Source organism: Pseudochaenichthys georgianus, chromosome 24, assembly GCF_902827115.2.
Source record: "Pseudochaenichthys georgianus chromosome 24, fPseGeo1.2, whole genome shotgun sequence".
Lineage (NCBI taxonomy): Eukaryota > Metazoa > Chordata > Actinopteri > Perciformes > Channichthyidae > Pseudochaenichthys > Pseudochaenichthys georgianus.
Window position 1 is genome coordinate 15,888,761 of NC_047526.1, and position 24,055 is coordinate 15,912,815.

The window sequence follows — 24,055 nt, forward strand, 5'->3', positions numbered from 1 at the left end:
AAGTCGTTATTTTAAAATAGGAAAACTAGTTATTTTTGAGCGTTTTGCAACGAGCAAGGACAACTAAGTCGCTCGTGCGTTCGAAAAAGCGCGACACTCTTTCGAGACTCAGACGAGAAACAGATACAAAAATAAGTTTGGAAAAGTTTGAAAACTTAAACAGACAGCCATGAGATTCAAGAAACACGGAAGTGGGCCCACCTTACCGCAGAGTTGCAAAGGTGAGGGAGTGGCCACCTGCCGCCTGTTGCTCGACTACAGAGAGACAATCTGTCAGGCCCGAACTCTCGAGAGCAATAACACTTTCTGCAAGGCTTTTATCCCTACAAGAATTACACCAGAATCAGGTAAGGTGAAATATTAATATACGCTTAGGCTATGTTTATTACAGCAAAGTGATTTACAATTTCTGCTGAGGTGAGCTTTACAATTTACACAACTGCTTGCAATGGGCCCACTTGCACAGGGGTTAACGGCAAAAACGTATACGCCTGCATTACAACCACTTCACGAATTTAAAAAGTGTAGATAATTGCTGTTTTTAAAAAGCAAGTTTTTTCCTCCACTCTTATTTCCAGTCTTGGTGGGATAATGGAAGTTTTTGGATGTCAAACTTGGCTTTTAAGCTTGAATACTTGTATCTTCTTTCTCATGGTAGTGGTAGTGTTTATAATGGCACAATGTAAAGAGCTAGCTAGCTGCCATTCTCTCCCCAGATAGAGGGAGACATCTTCATTATTACAGCAAGTCTGTGCAGGTGAAGCAGCAGCAGCAGCAGCAGCAGCAGCCACATTCCAGTGCCTGGGGTCATGACGGTGCAGTGTGCAGACCCTCTGAGCACAGCACTGTTTAGACAGCTCAATACCTGCCTGTGTTGACAAGAACCTACCAGGAAAACCCTTTTCCCTTATCTACTGCCCTCATTCTGTCTTTATTAGGGAAAACTGTCTCTTAACAATGCCCTGACTTTCAGGAGATATACTGGTTATAGGCAATTTTGTCTCAAAAACATCCTTTTTTCGTGAGATAAGCTTAATTCAGCGTGGTTTAAAGCTACTTTATTTATATAGGTAGTATCTGTGTAATTTGATTTCTGAGAGTTGATGTTGCTGACACAATGCCCACACACACTATCTGATTACACTTTTTTGTGGAATTACATCATGACTGCATGTCATGACAGATTCTGTCAAGGATGTTGTGTCTTCATTTTCACTACTATGCAGTTTACAAAGAGAGAACAGGGTTACACCTTTGTAGTCAACACTGGACTTTTCAGATATACAAAAACAATCACTATTGACTTTTCTCCACTAAGTAGGCTAGTTGACATGTTACAGAACAAACATAAACAAAACATGTTTTAAATTGAAACGCTGAGATTTGAATACATTTGTTTTAGGTTTGGATTTGCGAACATACATACTCAGGGAAGCATTTCCAAGTTGAACAAATATAATTGTCGGACATAAAGATATCCAATTTACAATAGAAAATACCCCAGAAAAGTGACACATTCTCAATACAGAACTATAGCATTTTGGCAGTTTTTAGTTATATTTACAGAATACTATATTTGATCCAGTATTATTTGCTGCAGCTATAGATATCAAAGTATATATTATCTACAGTAAGCGAACATCCGTTGTCATAAACAGCTTGAAATGTATTGATGTCCTCTCTCTCTCATGTACAGCAGCCTTGTTGAAAGTGGAAGCTTCTTCGCCAGCTGCTGTGGAATTGTAATCTCATTTTTCACAATTTGTCACCCTGTCATTCACCTCATAGAGACTGTATGTTTTGAATAAGAAACAGGAGTTAAGTTAGGGAAGAGTGGCAGCAGTAATGAGCAGGAATAACTCCTCATCTAGACAAATGTTTGGGTGCTGAATATTCCCGTTGCAGTGTTTGTGGTGGCTGAGTGTTGAAAGGGTTCGTTCACTCCACCTTGGTTTCAGTTTTGTGATAAAAATCTCCCTCGGGAACAGTCGTTACCATAACAACTCAAGTGCCAGCATGACAGTGTGGAGAGAAGCAACATCACTGTGTGCCTGGAAAGTATCTCTTTTGTTCACCTAAAAAAAACTAGAGGGATGTTAAAAACACGTAGAAGAAAGGACTTCATGCCCGTCAGTGAATTTAATGATGGGCTTTTGTTGTTGACAAGACTGTCCTACTCCAAAAAATAACTAGAACATTATTGTCCAACTGAATTACAGCAGCATGGCACGATGCCAAAAACATGCCTTATTTGTCCAACTGATTTGTAAAAAGAACTTCATGAAATATTCAGCAAAATAAGCCAAACTTCTCATATTATAAACGTCATCTAAAATACAAGTAGCTGCCAAACAATTGAACAAGAGACAGTATGAGAATGGCAAAATTATTAATTTAATCCATAAATACCTGATTAAAGAATAAGTAACCAAGACCCTGGATCTTACTATGCATTTGCTGGTAACTTTAAACACTAGACTTTGACCCATATCTATCACACTTTCCTCAACAAACACTTAATACAAGCAAAGTTATGAGTTTACGTGTTCTTTGCTATGTGTGAGAGCAATAAGACACATTTATGAAGCAGCTTACTCCTTCTTGTTAGTGTAAGAGGAACTCTCAAATGACAGACCCTACATTTGCCAGATTTAACATGTTTATCCCTTTTTGAAAAAAACCTTGTTCGGTAATACGTTTAACTACATTATTTTATGATCTCCTCTAGCAATTTACACGTGACATTAACAACGATCTAAAGTATATTTACGGAAGAAGAATTTATAAATAAGGAGGAAATAATTGCCAAACGACTCCAATGGAAACCGTTGTGTTTCAGTCCAAATTACAGTGTTTTCAATGCCCCATTTTCCTGTGTTTTAGTGATTAGGTGTTAGAATTAAGACTAGACAAAGATCAGGTCTCACACACAAGAAGTAGACTGGAGGTCAAATGTCTTTCTTTGTTGTTTTTTAACATAGCTGACAAACATTTTGGCACAACAGATTTTGCATTTCCGTCCAAGCACATGTAGCAATCTGTATGCAAAAACACGTGGGTTTGCTATCCTGGCTCCAAAATGGTGGAATGAGCTCCCCATTGACATCAGGACAGCAGATAGCTTACACACCTTCCGGCGCAGACTGAAAACTCATCTCTTTCGACTCCACTTCGAGCGATAGAACTATTAACAAAGCACTTATATACTAATAAAGGACTGGCTTATCTAAAGCCAGTTGAGTAGCACTTGAAATGTTTTTGCTCTATGAAACCTGATGTACTTATATGATTCTGTTTTCTTCAAGTTTGTATTTTGTTGGTCGAACGCACTTATTGTATGTCGCTTTGGATAAAAGCGTCAGCTAAATGCAATGTAATGTAATGTATGTATCTCTCTAGGTTGACTCATTGTTTCTCATGTGAGCCAAGGAATGTATTTGTATATCCACGACCCTACATGCTTCAACATTCATGGACGTTTTTCTTAGACGTAATCCTAAACTTCACCCTCTTCCTCCTCAATCTCCCTCTTGTCAGGCCTCCCACACCCAGGTGATGGTGCAATGTGCAGGCCATGCTGCACACTCATCCTGTCTCTCTTTCCCTTCACACACACACACACACACACACACACACACACACACACACACACACACACACACACACACACACACACACACACACACACACACACACACACACACACACACACACACACACACACACACACACACACACACACACACACACACACACACACACACACACACACACACGGCTCTGCTGGGGAATTCATGGCCTCAGGCTAACAAAACACAACCCTGTCCAACAGCGGCAGAAAGCCCTGAGAAAAACTAACACTGCTCAGCTTCCTCGCAGCAGTGTAACAGCATGGAGCTTTATTTAAAAGAAAACACCTTCTGACTCTTATCTGACGGACACTTTTGCGAGGTGGGTAACCAACAGAAATCTTTACCTCAAAGCTAGGTGAGTTTTAAAAAAAAAATGTTTAGCCCAGTCTTAGCTGAGTCAGCCCAGAGGTTTGAATGACAGAATATTAATGAGAGAGTAGAGAGTCAATTTATGTTCGGGGCTTAAGGTCAGACCACCTCTTGATGTATTTCCCTGATTTGTTCTAATGTAATCCATCAGTTTGTTGCTGCCCCAATCAATGTTTGATGAAACCTTCAAGAAAAGTTCAATCTAAGTTTGTGCAGACTTTCAGCTTTTCCAGTGTGCCTGTGATTGTGTGCTCAGCTTTTTATGATGTTTGTTTCTATTACCATGTGTGTTTAAAGCTAAGTGTCTGGAGCAGGATCTGCTGTTGCTGGGATTTCTAATGTGGTATTTATGTCTGAAAGGAATAGTCACACATTTGGAAATAACTCATTTGTTTTATGCCAGGGGTTGGATTTGAACAAGAATAACACCACCCTTTTTTCTATTCATAATGTAGCTGTAGCTAGCAGCTGGTGAGCATAACTTAGCACGAAAACAAGGGGTATCAGCTAGCCTGCCTCTGTCCATAGCATCTGGAAGGTTATAGCTAATGCGCCAAAGTGTAAATTAGGAAGTCACTGCTAACTAACTAAGATACAGTGAGATTGAGCGGTGCTGGTGGGCAGACATTGAGATCCTGGGACAGGGCCAGCCTTAAAATACAAGTTTTTTTTCAACTGTCAGCCAGAAATCTCCTCTTCTATATTTTGAAGGTTTTTACCAAGTGGTATGTCCATGTATCATTAATAGCCTGATTAATATAACATTTAATATGGTAAAACTGCTTTTTATTTGATTGCTGTTGACATATTTATGGATGGATACAAAGAGATATCCCCATTTTTCTAACCTTGCTCTATGCAATGTTTATTCTGGAAGTGTATGCAAGTTTGAACATTGTTCAATTGCATATTTAGAAATACAAATGAACTGTGGAGGTTTCATGGTGATATTAGTTACATATGTCACCCAATTCCCCTTTAGACTCCCTTGAAGAAGGGCAGTAGAGCTGCTTCCCTGCTATATTTGGAGTTCTATTTCGTCCCTACTGACCGCCAGAGGCGGTGCTTTAGCACTGGATATGTCCATCGCGCGCATGCGCAGCTCGAGTACCAATAACAACAAAGTCACCTGTGACCCACGTGACACCGGCTACATCAGCCGGTGTCGACAGAGGATCTGTTCCTTTTCATCCTCTCGCTGCGCGAGAGTACCTTGGCTACATTTTTTGTAGCCTACAGCGTTCGTTCGTTCGGAACATTTGTTAAGGATTCTCTGCAAACAGCTGGCTGCGTGTAGCTTCGCGACTCATCCAGTCGGGGCCGCGGGATTACCCGTCCTCCAGGAGCTGCGGCTGGCTGCGCAGAGACTTCGTTCGGACAGGTTGGTGTCGGCTTGGTTGGCGACGGCAGTGTTTCTACTCCCTCTCCCAGCCTAGTTGTCCTGATTTCTGTCTGTTTGCTGAGTCTTTTGGTGACGGAGGTGTTTTCGCTCCCTCTCCCAGGAGTATTGCTGTGCTTTTGTACTGTTTTGGCCGCGGCGCTGAGCCAAACGTCACTAGCATTGAGCTAAACCTCATTAGCATTGAGCTAAACTTCATTAGCATTGAGCTAAACTTCATTGGCATTGAGCTGTACTGGCTAGTTAGCAGTAGCGGCTGCAGCCACTCGGCTGACGCCGGGTTGAGCACCGGAGTTTCCCGTACCGTTCTTTTTTCTTTAGCTACAGCTGGCATTCGCCTTTGATTTAACGCTAAAGTTGCCGTGTTTATCCTGTTAAACAAGTAGCTGGTGAAGGCTGTGCTCCCGCACCCGCTCCCGGTTACGCTGCGTCTGGCATTCGTCTGTAAATGAACCAGTGAAGGCAGTGTTCTCGCCCCCGCTCCTGGTAGACGCTAAACTGCCTGGTGTTTTCTGTTAAGCAGGTAGCTGGTGAAGGCTGTGTTCCCGCACCCGCTCCCGGTTACGCTGCATCTGGCATTTGTCTGTAAATTAACCAGTGAAGGCAGTGTTCTCGCCCCCCGCTCCTGGTAGACGCTAAACTGCCTTGTGTTTTCTGTTTAGCAGGTAGCTGGTGAAGGCTGTGTTCCCGCACCCGCTCCCGGTTACGCTGCATCAGGCATTCGTCTGTAAATTAACCAGTGAAGGCAGTGTTCTCGCCCCCGCTCCTGGTAGACGCTAACTGCCTTGTGTTTTGGTTTAAGCAGGTAGCTGGTGAAGGCTGCGTTCCCGCACCCGCTCCCGGTTACGCTGCATCTGGCACTCGCCTCGGCTCAGCCAGTGAAGGGCAGGTAGCTGGTGAAGGCTGTGTTCCCGCACCCGCTCCCGGCTTCTCTGCATCTGGCTACCTACAGAATGGCTCATTCATGTAGCGCCTGTATGGCTTCTCTCGAGCCCGAGGACGGCCACGACCGTTGCCCCTCTTGCCTCGGCCTCGAGCATCTAAGGGAAGCTCTCACAGTAGGGGCCTGCATGAACTGTAGCTGCATGCCCCGGGCACTCAGAGTGGCTAGAATCACTGAGGTGGAACGTCTGGCGGCAGCCAACGGACACCTCTCTTGGTCACATCCTCCCCCAGATCAGTTCGACCGTCCCTGGCGACTTGAGGGAGCGATGGCCATGGGTGCACCCCCCAATAAGAGGACTAGGAACAGGCTGTCCTCTAAAGTGGATCAGCTAGCTACCGACATGGACACGATGAAGTCGCTCCTCGTGGCCCTTCAGCCGGGGCCCGGTATAGGGGCTGCTAGCGGGCCGCCTGCCCCTCCTTCGGTTGCTGCCCCTCCTCCGGTTGCCGCCCTTCCTTCGGTTGCCGCACCTCTGTACGAGGATGCCTTGTCGCTAGCGGCTTCGGCTAACCTCTTCAATGAAGAGACGGAGGACGAGGTCCCGCTCGAGGAGTTTTCCCTCTCCTCTGCTCAGGGGTCTCTGCAGGACGGGGAGGACGGCTCCATGGCGGCCATCATTCGTACAGCCTTGGCGCACCTGCAGATTCCGGTTCCGCAGGCCAACTTGGCTCCGGCTAGTGCCTTCTTCAGGCGTAACCCAGCCCGTGTCCCCCTCACCGTTCCTCCTTCAGAGGAGTACCTGAGGGAGCTCCAGGCATGCTGGAGGGACACCAGGGCCTTTAGCCGCACTGGTTCCGATGCCCGGACCTTGGCTGCCATGCAGGACCCGGCGAGGGCGGGGCTGGGTGGCATGCCACCCATTGAGCCTGCCATCGCCTCCCTGATTCTGGCTCCTGACGAGGCTTTAAGGCCTGAGGTCAGGTGCCCTCAGCCTCAGTGCAGGGTCACGGATGGGCTGCTCTGTAGGGCCTACGACGCAGCGGCACGCATGGGTCGTATCGGGAACTCCCTCTCCCATCTAATGCTGGCCGTCTCCGCCTCGCTGCAGCAGGCTCCGGCCGAGCCTTCTTTGCTGGGCCTCAGCGATGCATCACTGCAGGCCTTTGCCCTAATGACTAGGGAATTTGGACGAGTTATGTCTTTTCTGGTACAGACTCGTCGCCAGGTTTGGCTGGCCCAGTCACCACTGACGGAGACATGTAGGAGAGTCCTACGTAGCGTGCCAGTCGAGCCAGGGGAGCTGTTTGGGTCAGCTGCCCTGGAGACACTGGAGCGCGCTGCCCAAGCGAGGCAGACCAGGCAGCAGCTCTCGGGTCTTCGCAGTCCCGCGGCCGCTCCCGGCAGGCCCAGGGGCCGCTCTAGCAGCCGCGCTCAGCCACCGGCTTACTGGGGTGGTCGGCAGAGTTCCCAGCGGCCCACTCAACCGGCCAATGACTTTCGTGCCCCAGGTCGCCTGGCTTCCAGGCGGCCTCGCGCTTCAGAGCCTTACCGGCGCCCCCCGAGGGGCTCCAGGGGCCGGGGGGCTAGGCCCTGAAGTCCCGGGGCCGGTCGTCGGCTGTTTTTCCCAGCAGCAGCTCAGCTACTGGGCTGCCTGTATTTCCGACCCCTGGGTGGTTTCCACACTAACCCGGGGCTACGAGTTGCAGTTCCGACGCCGGCCCCTAGCCTTCGGCCGGGTCAGAATGACAGTTGTCAAGGACCCGGCGAAGGCCTTAGCGCTAGCCCAAGAGTTGTCCGTCCTCTTGGCCAAAGGCGCAATCGAGCCAGTGGACCCCCTGCGTCAGGGCGGGGGGTTCTACTCGACGTACTTTCTTGTGAGCAAGAAAGTTGGCGGATTCCGTCCAGTTCTGGACCTCAGAGGAATCAACAGATTCCTGAGGGTACTACCCTTCCATATGCTAACCACAGCAGACACCCTTCGTGTTGTCACACAGGGGGAGTGGTTCACAACCGTGGACTTGAGGGACGCCTACTTCCACGTGCCAATTGTATCCCATCACCGGAGGTTCTTGAGGTTCGCCTTTCAGGGTCGACATTATCAGTTTCGGGTGCTTCCCTTTGGTCTCTCCCTCTCCCCAAGGGTGTTCACCAGGGTTGTTGCGGCAGCACTCGCTCCCCTGCAGGCACAGGGCATGAAGGTCCTGCCATACCTGGACGACTGGCTGGTTTGCGCGCCGTCCCGGGCCCAAGGGGCCCAGGATACGGCGCGCCTCTCATCCCACGTTGCCCGGTTGGGCCTGACAGTGAACACCGGGAAGAGTTGCCTGGACCCTTCCCAGCAGGTCACTTATCTGGGGATGGTCCTAGATTCGGTCACCATGAGGGCCTACTTGACACCTCGTCGTGTGGACGACATTTCCCACCATCTTCGCATCTTCAGACTAGGCAAGAGGGTGCCTTACATACAGTTCCTCCGGCTCTTAGGCAGACTGACAGCTGCCTCAGCCGTCGTGCCCTTGGGCCTGTTGTCACTGCGCCCCATGCAGATGTGGCTGAACAGCCGTCACTTGGACGCCAAGCGGCACAGGCACAAGAGAGTCAGGGTGTCTCAGCGGTGCCTCCACTCTATGTCCCGCTGGAGGGACAGGGCCTATCTCCTGAGGGGTGTGCCCATGGGCACCATCCCATCCCGCCGGGAGACTGTCACTGTGGATGCGTGTCTCTCGGGGTGGGGTGCGGTGTGGCAGGGCAGGACTGTGCAGGGTCAGTGGTCTGCCCAGGAAGGTGCACGCCATATCAATGTGCTGGAGCTTCGAGCGGTGTTGCTCGCACTCATGCACTTTTTACCCCAACTGGCGGGCAGGCATGTGCTCGTTCGTTCGGACAACATGTCCGCAGTTGCCCAAATCAACCACCAGGGGGGCGCCAGGTCCGCACAGCTGCTCCGCGTTTCGCAGAGCCTCTTGCCTTGGGCGCTCCCCCGCCTCACCAGTCTGCGGGCAGTTTTTCTGCCAGGGGACCTGAATCAGGTCGCAGATTTCCTCTCACGGCGCAAGCCTCCACCGGGGGAGTGGAGGCTTCACCCGGAGGTGGTGGAGATAATTTGGAGCCTCTTCGGCAGGGCCGAGGTGGACCTCTTTGCCTCGGAAGAGTCGAGGCACTGCCCCCTCTGGTTCTCCTGGTCGGAGGTGACCAGCCCATTGGGTCAGGATGCCCTGGCGCACGACTGGCCGGACACTCTCCTGTATGCCTTCCCGCCGTTGCCTCTGATACTTCAGACGCTTCAGAGGGTCCTTACCCAGGGGCACAGGCTCCTTCTAGTCGCCCCCCGCTGGCCGGGGAGAGTCTGGTTCCCACTGCTACGCAGTCTCTGCGGCAGCCCACCGTGGCGTCTCCCCGACAGGAAGGACCTCCTGTCACAGCTCAAGGGTCAGATCTGGCATCCCGACCCTCGCCGCCTTCAGCTCTGGGTTTGGCCTCTGCAGGGCCCAACCCACTGTTGAGCGGTGTCACGGCATCTGTCAGGGAAACTATCCTGAATGCCAGAGCTCCATCCACTCGGGCACAGTATGAGTGCAAATGGAGGCTCTTCTCCCACTGGTGTGTGAGTAAGGCTGAGAATCCGGGACATTGCTCCGTGGCCACCATTTTAGAGTTTCTGCAGTCCCTTCTGGATAGTGGACGTTCTCACTCCACTTTGAAGGTGTATATGGCTGCTATCTCTGCCCGACATGTCGGAGTCGATGGCGCCACAGTGGGGCGCCACAGGTTGGTGTCCCTCTTTCTAAGAGGGGCTCTACGGCAGCGCCCCCCCTAGCACCCCAGGGGCCCCGGCTTGGGACCTGCCCCTAGTGTTGGATGCACTATCATCTCCTCCCTTCGAACCCTTGGCCCAGGTCGGGCTTAAATGGCTGTCCCTGAAGGCAGCATTTCTGCCATAACCTCAGGGAAGCGAGTCGGAGAGCTTCATGCCCTCTCCGTAAGCAGTACATGCCTGAGGTGGAACTCCGATGGCTCGGGTGTCACCCTCTGGCCGAATGTGGCGTTCTTGCCCAAGGTGCTTCCACTAGCCCACTCCAATCGGCCTATCCAGCTGGCACGCTTTAACATTCCACAGGAGAACGGCACACCTGAGTTGCTGTGCCCTGTGCGTGCCCTGAGGGCGTATATTGATGCTACGGCCTGTATACGACAGTCAGAGCAGCTCTTCGTTTGCCATGGCGGCACTAGGAAGGGTCGTGCTCTCTCGAAGCAGCGGCTGTCCCACTGGGTGGTGGATACCATCACATGTGCCTATGGGGCCAGTGGCCGCCCCCCGCCATCAGGGGCCAGATGCCACTCTACAAGAGGCGTCTCAACATCGTGGGCTGCCCTAAGAGGGGTGCCCCTGGAGACCATCTGCGCCGCGGCGTCATGGGCGTCTTCTGGCACATTCTCCAGGTTCTACCGGGTCAATGTCGCCACTCCTCACCCCCTGGGGGTGGTCTTGTGGCCAAGCTCCGCTGCTTCCAACTAGGTGAGTAAGTGCTTGGATTCTTCATGACATGGTTGGTATAGGTCATCCAGTGCTAAAGCACCGCCTCTGGCGGTCAGTAGGGACGAAATAGAACGATAGTTACGGCTGTAACTACGGTTCTATGAGTCCCGGATGACCGCCAGAGTTTCCTGTCACTCAGAATTCTTGTGTGCTCGCGAGAAGATTCTGGGAACAGATCCTCTGTCGACACCGGCTGATGTAGCCGGTGTCACGTGGGTCACAGGTGACTTTGTTGTTATTGGTACTCGAGCTGCGCATGCGCGCGATGGACATATCCAGTGCTAAAGCACCGCCTCTGGCGGTCATCCGGGACTCATAGAACCGTAGTTACAGCCGTAACTATCGTTCTTCTCCTCACATTCTTGCATAAAGGAAAATCAACAAAGGTTGCATAACGGCTCCGGTTACTACATATCCGGTTAGTCATAACTGTTGTTTGGTTTCCGAACAGATTTAAGGTGTTGTTTTGTTTTACAACACTCTTCTGTCAGCCTCTGTCTCCCTTCAACAGCACATACGTAATAACGTTTAAGTTGTGTTTGTATTTTGGGAGAAGTGGTGATTTCTAGGAGTTTTTCTCGCTGATTTAGAAGATACAAGTCTCCACACTGACCCAAGTCTTCTTTGTGAATCACTCAGGCCCTCACGGTTAGGAAGGAATGTAATCAGCGGATCTCAGAATGAAATGATATGAGTCACTGCATGGCACAACATCACAGCAGGAATGTTAAGTGTGCTGTGCTATAAAGAAGTTACAGTACTCTTGTGTTAAAGACACAGTTCAGTTAAACATGCTTTACCTGGAACACAGTCTTAACAGCACATTATTATACAGAACATGCTTTGTAAACTTCTGGATGGAAGTGTTGGAGCCCTGATGGTTGACTGATGACTTGTTCCCTTTGTCTTTCGAACAGAATGAAGTTGATATGATGGTGCCAACCCAGCATTGAAAATGTATGAGGTGATGTCCGGGGAGACCCTGTCCTGGAAGGTACCAAGTCCAAGACCGACCAGCGCAGAGTCCAACCCTGATTCGCTAACGGCCGGGGAGGGAGGCCCCGTCAAGATCCTCAAAGTGTGCTTCTGCACCAACAACAACCTGGGCAAGAACTTCAAGCTGGTTAAATGTGACAGCTCCTGGCAAATTAGGGTGAGAGGAATCGACAGAAATATGGGGAAAGGAAGTGTAGTTTCAGATGTCAGTGATAGGGAAGTCGTGTTTATCTGATATACTTTAGATTACAAATTCACATTTCATAACATACAGGAAAGTAATACATCCTTTATCAGTGCACAAATAGTCTTGTTCTCTTTCAGTGAATGGGAACCACCAGAAATGATGGTCTTTCGGTGCTTCACCTCACAATTTGTTATCCTTGAACCACTAGAAGTAGCTTGAATGGTTATTGAATATTCATGATATTTCGAAAAATAAATGCTGATTCTGCATCCTTCAGGCCATCATCCGTTCGATCCTGATCTGTGGTCGGTTGGGGCCGAACATCGAACACTCGGGATGCTACGGCCTCCTGCTGAAGCACCTGAAGTCAGATGAACTCCACTGGCTGCACCCAGATCTGACGGTCGGGGAGGTGGAGCAGCGCTACGAGAGCAATCACATAGAAGCTGAGTGGAGGTACAGGCCCTCTACCAGGACGTAATGTTGCTTTATTTATCGACAATGCAAAGTCAGTTAATGCAAGTAAACACAACATTAAAGTGAGTTTTGCTAGTTGAAAGAATCAGTAAAACACTTCACTTTAACTTTCCTTGTGTGGTCGTTTCAAACTTACATTCCTTAATTTTTTCTAATTAAATAAGAAATTAGTTGTTTTTAAGCTGTAGTATACTGTATGCAGCAGAAAGGCATAACTGAGTTCACTTTAATATCTGTCTGTTTATCGCAAATAATATTGTAATTTAGATATTTTCCAACCTATTTGCATATTTTGACCATATCCTTTAATGATATTGTGTATCCCTAATTTAAAAGTTATCTGTTGAGAGACAACGTAAGTGTTTTTATATTAAAGTTCGCATTTTATAAACATGCATGGTGTATCTTTTCTTTCTCAACTGCAGGTATGACCTTCGTATCAGATACGTTCCTGTCAATTTCTTGGAAAAATTCAAAGACGACAGATCTACGTTAGTGTTTTTTTACCAACAGGTAACAAGCTACTGTATTTTATGTTTTACTTTTGGGCTGGCATAGAATTATTTTTTTGTCAATGGATATTAGCAATCATGTTTTCATACCTGAAGAGCAGCTGTCAGTGTGGGTACTGGAGTGGTTTTGTGTAGATAAGGTTTGATTTGACTTTAGGTGGCACTCTTTTTGTTTGAATCAAATCTACAAATGATATTATAAAACCTTCAGTTCTGTTAAAACAGGAATGGAAACAAAAATGCACAGATTAACTAATCAGCAGCTTTGAGGATTGAGCAGTGCCTTAACATATGTGCTGCTAATATTCTCAATATAAACAAACAGTCAGTTAAAATATATATATAAAAAGAAAAAATGATGCCAACATATCCAAATTATTTTATGAGATGTCCAGTATAACATTGCTATTTATTGTTAATCTGATTTCTCGGTTTTATTTAATGGCAGGTGCGTAGTGATTACATGCAGTATCATGCCTCTAAGGTCAGTGATGGGATGGCGCTGCAGCTCGGTTGTTTGGAGATCAGGTCAGTCACCTCAGTCCTTTCATTCTTCTGCCCTCAAATTTCTTTACGTTCGTTATATTTCTGTAACTTGTTACTTGTTTTACCTTTGTCAGGAGGTTCTACAAAGACATGAATGCAAAAGGTCTCGAGAAGAAGTCCAACTTTGAGCTGCTAGAGTAAGTGCAATTCATCTTCTCACTGTCATTTTTGTGAAATACAACCTAATTCATTATTTTGAGCTTTGAGTTAATTAACCCTGATGGATCCTGTTGAATACACCTTTAAGAAGCTTGACTTTATTTGTGTAGTTCATCAAAATAGGACATTTAAAACATGACGTTTTGAAAAAAAATGTAAGCACATTTCTTTTTTAATTTCAACAATTTTTCCGACTTTTCCTTTGCAAATCTAGAAAAGAAGTGGGCCTGGACCTCTTCTTTCCTCCACAGCTTATAAACAGCATGAAGGTAAACCATCCTTACCATGACCTCAATTCTTAATGAGTTGAGTCAGACCTAGATCTTCGTCAGTGTACCTAAAATCATATGTTTAAATCCCCCTGCTTGTGATCCAGTCGAAGCAGCTACGGAAGTTGATCCAGCAGACGTTTCAACAGTACGCAACACTCAAGGAGGACGACTGCATGATCAAGTTTTTCGAGACCCTCAAAGAGTTCGCCACTTATGATGAAGAGGTTTTCCCATGTGAACTTGTGGTGAGTGGCCCCCTTAATCCCATGCTTATAAACAGCATGTTCCCCAAGCCTTAATCGGCTCGGTTTCACATTAATGTTAAAAACATTTAAGAACACTCACTTGTCAACAGCAAGGTTGGAGTCTAGCGGTGGAGCTGGTCATCGGTGGGAGGGGGATTCGCCAACGCACACAGAAGGATTCAGCGGTAAGCACAGCAAGATTTCAGTATAGCTTGTGAGGAATCAGAAATCCTTTATTTGACCAGAAACGGGGAAATAAACATGATTACAAAAGCAGAGGCTAAGTATGCACACGTTATGTTATGTTTTTGTGTATTATATATCTAATCTATCTAGCTAAATACTAGATTTTTTTTATAGAATATTTTAGTTATGTTAGTTAAATGAGAAGAAAGATATTGCTTTACTTTCAGTCGGTTAGCTTAGCTTAGCATACAGTCTGTAAACAAGGGGAAACAGGCAGCTTAGTCCATTATAAACTAAATCTACTTATTAGCATCTCTAAAATGTAATGATTAACAGTAACTTCCTGAGGTCTACTCTGACTAGCAATTTCTCGAGGCCAAGAAGTAATCCAATGCATAACTCCTCATCAAACCACATTATATTTGTTTACATTTTTTGTACTCATGAAACAAACCAAAATAAGATACAACCTATTACTTATGATATTGATACAAATCTGATAGTTGTTTCAATCCTCTCATTTCCAAAGATGTCGAATTGTTCATTTAAAGCAATCCTATAATTTATGGAAATACCATATTTTCCCCTTTTAGTCTGATAGCATAAATTAAAGCTGCTGGATATTTTGTGTCTAGAAATATATTTTCAAAGATTATCTTGCCATCAGTGGATGCTACATCATTATAAAACAGATTTATCAGCCATAATGATCATCTTTGTGCATCGCTTTTTTGTGTGTGGCTCAGCCTTCTTTCCTAGCCGACTTCAAACAGATCAAGAAAATACAATGCTTATCTCAGGGGGACGGCAAGGCTCTCTTAGACCTCTTCATAGAGGGGGCCCGACAAGTAAGTACACCATCTACCTATAATACAATATTACTCTGGACAGTGTTAAGAATCACAATAGCTGAATAAGTAAATATCATTTCTAAAGAGAGTGTCTGCACAGGAAATTTGACATGTGCTTACATCGCCCTTTTTCCCCGTTATCTGATAGCGTCTGTCAATCAACGTGGCCACTGTCCCTATGGCAGAGAACATGATGGACCTTATTGACGGGTACAGCCGCTTGGAGAAGGACACGGATGATTCTATTATCTACCGGCCAAATAAAGGTGTGTACGTCTCTGCCACTTCCCCTGTTGCAACATCACCTTACAACAGTTACGATGGAGCTTTAAAAGCTACATAAAAGTAAGAAAATTGCATTATATAAACTGGAATCATCTCATTTATGTGATCTAATTTCCCACCTAGATGCCAATACACACGCCCTGCCTGAGATTCCCACAGAGTGAGTAGATGTTTGGCTGTTTTACAACTTTGAATGATTTGTGCCCTCTCTCAGCCTCAGTGTAGCTGCAGAGTCTGTACTGTTGTAATATGAAATGAGAAGATATTGAGTTATGAGAGTTATTGATGAGAAAGGCTGTTTTATTGAATTCTGTCAGCGCTCTGAGGAGTTTGCAATTTATCACCGGGGCTTTCTCTCATTCTGTCTTTTCTCTGAAGCAGCAGAGACACCAGCTCGATCAGACACAGCATGGGTGAGCCGACCGTTTTAAAAAGTTGTACATAACTTCTCTGTTTAATACAATATGGAGAAAAGTCCAAACTTGTTGTCCTTATTTTACCGAAACAAAGAAAAACACAATGGTCTTTTTTTTGCATTTTCAGGGTCTGATATCTACTGTGAGATTATGGATGAAAGGCCCAGATCAGGTTAGTTGAAAGGTTGTATTCATATATTTTGCAGAATAATAACTCTCCCTTTTGAACTTTCATGAATGTACATCTTTGTTGGTAGTTGTTAAGTATGGGATCGACCGAAGCGACATTGTTCTTGGCCGAATCCTTGGTGAGGGTTTTTTCGGGGAAGTCTACGATGGAGTTTACAAAAAACTAGTAAGTGTATTTTCCTAGTTGAAGAACATAAATACCACATCCAAAAAAAAAAAAAAAAGTAATAAAACAAACTATGAACTAACTATAATAGATTAATATAAATAGTAAAATACTTACCAGGAGACACAGTTGCTGCATTAATATGTAGTTATAGAATATTTGTAACTCCGTGTTAATGTGCATTACATGTAAAGTAGGGCTGCAACTAAATATAATATTAATTATCGATTATCCTGATGCTGTTGAAACTGCCTGTCATCTCAAACCTAAATTAATATTTACAGATTAATCATTTATCCAAATGACCAAAAATACTAGTTAACTGTCACATATTATATAGAAAAGCAGTACATTTGTGACAAGAAAGGCAGGAAGAGGAAAATGTTACACTTTATTGCTTGAAAAATGACTTAAAATATCAATAAACTATTAAAATAAGTCACACAATATTTTTCTGCTTGTGTAAATCTCACTACTTCCCATTAAATTGGTGTTATTGATTGAACAGAATGGAGAGAGGACCAATGTGGCAGTGAAGACCTGCAAAGACTGCTCACCTGATGTGATGGAGAAGTTCATGAGTGAAGCAGGTAATTAAAGAAATGCATAGAATATAATGAAATAAATATGATAACAATAACTATAACGCTGTGAACTTTGTGTGTATGCCAGTAATTATGAAGAACCTGGATAACCAGCACATAGTCAAACTGATTGGCATCATAGAGGAGGACCCTGTGTGGATCGTCATGGAGCTGTATGAGCATGGGGAGGTAAGTGGCATTTACACTCAGCGGCAACTTTATTAGGTTCACCTTTATACATTTAGATCTGGTGACTGTGGGGGCCGGTTGAGTACAGTGAACTCATTGTCACGTGAAACCAGTTTGAAATGATTTGGGCTTTGTTACATGGCGCATTATCAGAATATGGGTACACTTTTCAATTTAATTTCAAACCTTTATTTATCCAGGTGTATCCCATTGAAATCATTGATCTCTTTTTCAAGGGATACCTGCTCAAGTAGGTTCCACATGAAACATAAAAACATAAACAGAACAACAGGCTGTGGTGTTTAAACAATGCTCAATTGGTACCAAGGGGCCCACAGACTCTTTCTTTCTTTCTTTCTTTATTAAAAACCACCATTAGCATAGCTTCGGGATTAGCTGTACATATTAGCTTTCTGGGGACCATATACAGTACAACACATCAGATAACACAGCTCATCTCATTGAAGTAAAATTCAAGTACAGGAGAGAAACAACAGTGTTTTCACACATCACAACTCTAGTTTATAGTTACATATGCTTCCTGTGCAGATTGTGAAAGTAACTTTCTGTCTTGCCTGTATGTTGCAGCTGGGGAACTACCTGACCCAGAACCAGAGTACGCTGACTGATATTACGCTGGTGCTGTTCAGCCTGCAGATCTGCAAAGCTCTGGTCTACCTCGCAGGGGTCAACATGGTACACAGGTGAGGGGCTCCACTTCTTATTTTTATGTTGCTATCCAGGAAGTAGAGAAGCTGCTGTAGGCTTTAAGACTTTCACATTTACATTTCTCAAATAATAGTCATGATTCAAAATCCATTTTTCCAATCACTTCACACATCCTCCATAAATTGATGTATATAAAACGTATACATACTTACAGTATGTTCCTGGAATACTTTTGTAAATCTGAGCCTGATTAGTGCACAGTGTTGATTCACAGGACAAAGGCAAGTTGACAGCTCAATAGATGAATACAGCTAGAAAAAACAGCATCTGGAGGCAAAGTGGAGTCATATAAGGTAGTGACAATAGAAGAAAAAAATGTCATTTGAACTTGAATTATTTATACTAACACCAAACATTACAGAAAGTTGATGTCAGAGATGTTTCGCTGAGTTGTTTCTGCAGACTCCTGTCAGAAGATTTCAGGCTTTAAAGCAGCCACTCTGGGTGTAATCTGCTGTGAAGGTAAACATAGACAAAGGAAATTGCTTTCTGCTTGTGTGGAAAATGCAAAGATTCCTTTTTTATTGTTTTCTGCTACAGTCGTGGCGGTACAACAGTGGTTGAGAAGCGAGTTCAGGTTAATTTGAGAGGGCTTAGGGCCAGTGAAGACCCTCTGGATCATTTCCACTTCTACCATGTCCATCTGTAAACTTTGGTTTTCCGTTTCAATTGTATTTTGTCACAGAGACATTGCTGTGCGGAACGTGCTAGTTGCCAGTCCAGACTGTGTGAAGCTCGGGGACTTCGGTTTGTCGAGATACATCGAGGATGAAGAATACTACAAAGGTAACGAAGGCACAAACCAGTATAGAGAAAAATAAATAATATATAGTTGCCATTTTTAGAAATTGTACCCCTTTGTATCCCTGTTCAAAAAAGAAAACTGTAGACAACTAAATATTGTCATCTTCTTTTTCCCTGCAGCGTCTGTTACTCGGTTGCCAATCAAATGGATGGCCCCAGAATCCATCAACTTCAGACGCTTCACCACAGCCAGCGACGTCTGGATGTTTGGTGAGCCTGTGATACATACACACACTGTGTACAGACAGGAAAAAACACACACACACACACACACACACACACACACACACACACACACACACACACACACACACACACACACACACACACACACACACACACACACACACACACACACACACACACACACACACACACACACACACACACACACACACACACACACACACACACACACACACACACACACACACACAACAAACAACATGGACGCTTCAAAGAAGATGTGTCCTATTTAATTCCTCAGTGTGTTTAAACAACACAATATTTGTTTTTCTAATTGTCCCAATTTGAGGAGTGCTTTCAAGGGAATTTCCCTACCTTTGAACTCGTTTTATTCAGATTATTCTGAATGCAGGACAAATGCCTTCTCGCAATGGTAGCTAATTGGATATAAAATGTATGTATCAGCATTGTGACTCCGAACTGCTCTAAATGTCATGCAAAATCGTGCCTGTACTTTTTCCTTCATCCTGCTGACAGACAAACCGAGATAAACCGATCTGAAACATTACCTCCATGGTGGAGGAAAGATTATCTGGTTATTGAATGAATCTTTACCGGTCTCCACTTCATCAGAACTATGTTGTGCTCCAATACGTAGCCACGCTGTGATGGCCTTCTCTGGTCCATTTCATACAAATAGATTCATCACAATCAAATAATTGAAAATAATCATTCTGGATCTACATTTGTATTATTTTATTCAAGGCAAAAAAAGGCATGAACAATCTGATTGGATGGTCTTTAAAGTAAAGCATTAAGATACAAAACTTAAATCTAACATTTTGTTGCCCTCTCGATTGAGCTGGATCATATGAACTATGTTAATTTAATTGTTTTTAATCTGTGTAACACACATGAGATTCATTTATTGTGTGGATTCTCTGAGCTTCAATTCAGAAAAGTACTGTGTGAATAAGTAGGTTAAGATTGAGTTTGAGTCAGTTTCGTTTCTCCTATAAAAAAGGGAAGCGTATACTGATAGAAGGAGAACCAAAGAACATAGCCTTAAACACAAACAAGTGTACTCGAGGTAGGGCTGAACCAGAGGCGCGGGAAGGTATTTTGAGTGGGGGTGCTGAGGTGCTGGACTCCAGTGAACACTATTACGGGCACTATAGAGCACGCACAAAAGCACTCCCCACACGCAAACACACAGTACACCCGCGACTGTTACAATGAAGGCTCAATAATCAGCTCACGGCATATAGGCAGGGGTAAAGTGCTATTTTTTACGAGTGGGGAGCGGACCTCACCTCCTCTAGGGGGGTCCGGGGGGATGCTCCCCCGGGAAGATTTTTTTTAAAATATTGAAGTTGAAAGCATCAATCTGGTGCACTTTGAGAGCAACATTAAGAGATCTATGGATACATCTCTCAACACCCAGATGAAACACAACTGTAAGCAGATGTTCTTTTTCTTTATGGATATTTTACAAATCACTCCCCTTTCAAACTGTATTCTTGTTTTACTGCCATATAGTATTTCATAACTGTTTTTCCTTTATTCTCTTTTTTTTTTATATAACTATAATGATCATATGAAGGTGTGCCGCGGAAATAATCTTTTGAGTAATTTGTGACCAAACCGTTTGAGACCCACTGAGATAACAGACTAAAGTAAACTATCTAAACCAGGGGTAGCCAACACGGTGCCCGCGGGCACTCAGTCGCCCGCAGGGGCAACGTGAGGTGCCCGCCGGGCACGTTCTAAAAATAGCTCACCAAGAAAATCCAAAATGTATAAAATACACAAAACAAAAAAGGAAATGTAATTAAAAGAATCTACCCTATGCATAAACAAAACCTAAATCATAGCGAACTCTATCTACTTACTACAACTCTATATCTATCTAACACCCCTCCTCCCCCCACTCCCACAATGAATATCGACCAATCACGTTCTTGCTTGATTTGCGGGACCAGCGTTGCAGTCGGGAAGAAAAGCAATGTGGCACCTCCCCGCTGATTTTCCTTCTGGCAGAATCGACACTCCACATCATCCCCATTGAACACAGCCTAGTCATGCCAGTCTATACAACACATGAGGGGCAGAGTTTTACTCTGTGTGTTGTAACTTGCATATATTTGTTCCACTTGATGCACACACACGCATGGTGTAATCTCCAGGGGAGACATGTCCCCCGCTCTTTTTGAAATCCCGTTTGTGTCCCCCCACTTTACAAATATGTTTATTATTTTGTAACGCAAGCCGTCATCGCCACGGAGGAGCACACAGTGTGTGTGTGTGTGTGTGTGTGTGTGTGTGTGAGTGTGAGAGAACCCCATTTATCTATTTAATATAGATAAAGTAAGAAATCATTCCAATGTGTACAATAGGACAGTACAAAAAACAGTTTGAAAGGGGAGTGATTAGTAAAATATGCATAAATAAAAAGAAAGAATGCTAACTAGGTAACATAATATAACAATAAACAAGTTTAAATTATTTGTTATTGGTTGTGATAAAGATGTTTGGATTATTGAAAAGTATACAGCTCCCTTTCATCTGAGTGTTGAGAGCTGTATCCATAAATTCATGTTGTGCTCAAAGTGCTCCAGATTGATGCATTTAAATTCAACATTTAAAAAAAAATCTTCCCGGGGGAGCATGGACCCCACTAGAGGAGGTGAGGTCCCCCCTGGAGGATGTGAGGCCCCCCCTAGAGGAGGTGAGGTTCACCCCCAAATAAAGCAGGTTAAAATAATTAAATTGCATACATGTTCTTTTAGTAAACACTGAAAACGGGTCCCACAGACCCAAACAGCACAAAAAGGTTAAAGGTAAGCATATAATAATGTTAAAATATGCTAAATCTATACACTGCAAAAAACTAAAAAGAGAGGAGTAAAAGTAGCCCCCGACTTGTTTTATTTTTAGAAAGTAGCCCTCATCCTAAAAAAGGTTGGTGACCCCTGCCCTAAACACTCAGAGTCCTTTAGCTCACCTGAGCCTCTAAGTCTGAGAGGAGAGCTCTCCTCCAGCTTGTTGTGGAACAAACAGCTCCGTATGTCCGTTAGTGCAGCTAGCTAACCAGATGCTAACAACACGGTCCCTGCTGCTGGCACCGGTCTCTCTCTCTCTCTCTCTCTCTCTCTGCTCTCTCTCTCTCTCTCTCTCTCTCACACACTAAATGCGCTATTTCCACACACACACACACACACACACACACACACACACACACACACACACACACACACACACACACACACACACACACACACACACACACACACACACACACACACACACACACACACACCCACACCGACCGAGCCGAGCTTGAATGACACGAGCACACTTTTATTTCCATGCAACTCTCCGATTGGTCTGGTGTCATGCCTCTGTTGCATTCACTGAACACTGGAAATTACAGTCCTGCCGTCCTCTCTAGTGTCATGATGAGGTTCACGTAAAGCACGGTTAATGTATTATATTATTGAGGTAGAATTGTCTGGGGCTACAGAATTGTAGCCAACAATGTGGAATTTATTGGCTACATATTACACAGATTATGCACAGCGGGAGCAGCAATAACCGTCAAATAATATTTCAGACAGGGGAGCTCCGCACCCCCTGCCTGCCGCTAGGGGGTGCTGCAGCGCCCTCAGCACCCCCCTTCCCGCGCCCATGGGCTGAACGATATATAGTGTCATGGCGATAACCGCGATATTCACACCGCAGGGACGTGCGGTTTTATTATTATTTTTTTTCCATTTTTTTTTTAGGACGTGCGATAACCTCTTAAGCACGGCGGTCCCCCCAGTGGACCCCCCCCCCCCCACAGTTTTTTTTTCGAGACTGTGTCTCAGGGCTTAACATTTATGAAACATTTATGAAACTATTAATGTGTAGCACCAGATTAACGGGAAGAATCTCAGCTAACTGATGATGTGAACAATTTTTACCAAAACAAAACACAAGGGTAATACCAAGCCTCTGAATTGGCACTAAGCGAAAAAATGCTAACGCACTTTAGCACAGAATTCAAAATAAAGATACCCTTATTACTTATCGAAACTGCACATACAATATATCCGATTAAAGCTGAGACTCCACAGATTATTTAAGTATAGTATCTAAGCGATCCGATCTCGCGACAGGGGAAGCTTTTACGGGAGATCGTCTCACCGTAGCTGTCAATCTGATCAAAAGACGTGTTCAATGGCATTAAAAAAAACGCGGCTGAATCGGTTGATCCATAGGTTAATAATGTATCTGTGGCTTTGAAGCAATTGTTTATAATCCATAATTCAATTTTTATGTAAAAATCGGAGCACAAAAGTTAGCTGCTAATGGTAGCCACCAGTGTATGCAGCTTCCGGTTTGGGCTATGCGTCACTCTCACTCCTTATTTGTTCATGTGTTGGTGTGTGTAGAACTTCCCCTCGATTCCATTGGCTCTAGCGGTTATAAAGAGATTTCATTCGTCAAAATCGACCAAGGGGGGCCAGAGATATGGAAAATACACCCAAATGACCCCAGAAGTGTTTTTGTTTTGCTAAATCTCTCTAAAAAGGTCAAATTTAACTTGTTTAGCATCAATCTTGATACAGGGTACTTATTATATGTTATACTTTGGATTCCTAAAGCTTTTAGTCTAACCCATCATCCAAGGGTAGTTTTTTCCAAATCCTTCATCCGGTTAAATATAGTAAAAAAAAAACGCAATATATATCGCAGGGAGAAAAAAAATCGCAATGTCAGTTTTTTTCAATATCGTGCAGCCCTAACTCGAGGGACCCAAGTATAGCAATGGGATAATAATATAATGAGGAACATAACATGTGTTTTCTCTGTTTGCATTCCCTGATAGCTGTCTGTATGTGGGAGATCATGAGTGTTGGACAGCAGCCGTTTTTCTGGCTGGAGAACCGAGACGTGATCAACCAGCTGGAGCAGGGCATCCGGCTGCCCAAGCCCGACAACTGCCCCCCCGCCCTCTACTCACTGATGACCCGCTGCTGGTCCTACGACCCCAGAGAGAGACCCAACTTCACTGAGCTGGTGGTCAAGATCAGGTACCTCTTTACTCAATATCAACATAACTGAATGGATTGAAATGTATTAAGATTGGTTCAGTTTGATAAGCCATCAAAGTTCAATACAAATATATTTGAGGTGTTTTGCTCATGTAAATTGTTAGAGATTCTCAGTCTGTAATTTCTGATGACACACGAACAACAAGGAAAAGGT

At 44.8% G+C, this 24,055-nt stretch overlaps 1 protein-coding gene across 6 annotated transcripts in view; it reads left to right on the forward strand.

Moving 5' to 3' along the window:
* The first annotated feature begins 207 nt into the window (after window positions 1–207).
* The window catches only part of ptk2bb (protein tyrosine kinase 2 beta, b), a 28,419-nt gene continuing 4,571 nt past the window's right edge, over window positions 208–24,055 (forward strand). For 2 of the 6 annotated variants that reach the window (XM_034076151.1, XM_034076155.1), the window contains exons 1-21: window positions 208–347; window positions 11,741–11,976; window positions 12,284–12,462; window positions 12,909–12,996; window positions 13,444–13,523; window positions 13,616–13,678; window positions 13,915–13,969; window positions 14,077–14,217; window positions 14,328–14,402; window positions 15,150–15,251; window positions 15,403–15,520; window positions 15,663–15,699; window positions 15,918–15,952; window positions 16,083–16,127; window positions 16,213–16,310; window positions 16,819–16,900; window positions 16,983–17,083; window positions 17,672–17,787; window positions 18,498–18,598; window positions 18,737–18,826; window positions 23,676–23,880. In XM_034076151.1, coding sequence (XP_033932042.1) covers window positions 11,779–11,976; window positions 12,284–12,462; window positions 12,909–12,996; window positions 13,444–13,523; window positions 13,616–13,678; window positions 13,915–13,969; window positions 14,077–14,217; window positions 14,328–14,402; window positions 15,150–15,251; window positions 15,403–15,520; window positions 15,663–15,699; window positions 15,918–15,952; window positions 16,083–16,127; window positions 16,213–16,310; window positions 16,819–16,900; window positions 16,983–17,083; window positions 17,672–17,787; window positions 18,498–18,598; window positions 18,737–18,826; window positions 23,676–23,880 — 2,009 coding nt within the window. In that variant the 5' untranslated portion in view covers window positions 208–347; window positions 11,741–11,778. Of the gene's footprint in view, window positions 348–3,816; window positions 3,988–11,740; window positions 11,977–12,283; window positions 12,463–12,908; window positions 12,997–13,443; window positions 13,524–13,615; window positions 13,679–13,914; window positions 13,970–14,076; window positions 14,218–14,327; window positions 14,403–15,149; window positions 15,252–15,402; window positions 15,521–15,662; window positions 15,700–15,917; window positions 15,953–16,082; window positions 16,128–16,212; window positions 16,311–16,818; window positions 16,901–16,982; window positions 17,084–17,671; window positions 17,788–18,497; window positions 18,599–18,736; window positions 18,827–23,675; window positions 23,881–24,055 lie in introns of those variants that run through there. The other 4 variants (XM_034076154.1, XM_034076156.2, XM_034076153.1 and 1 more) reach the window with 3 other exon arrangements.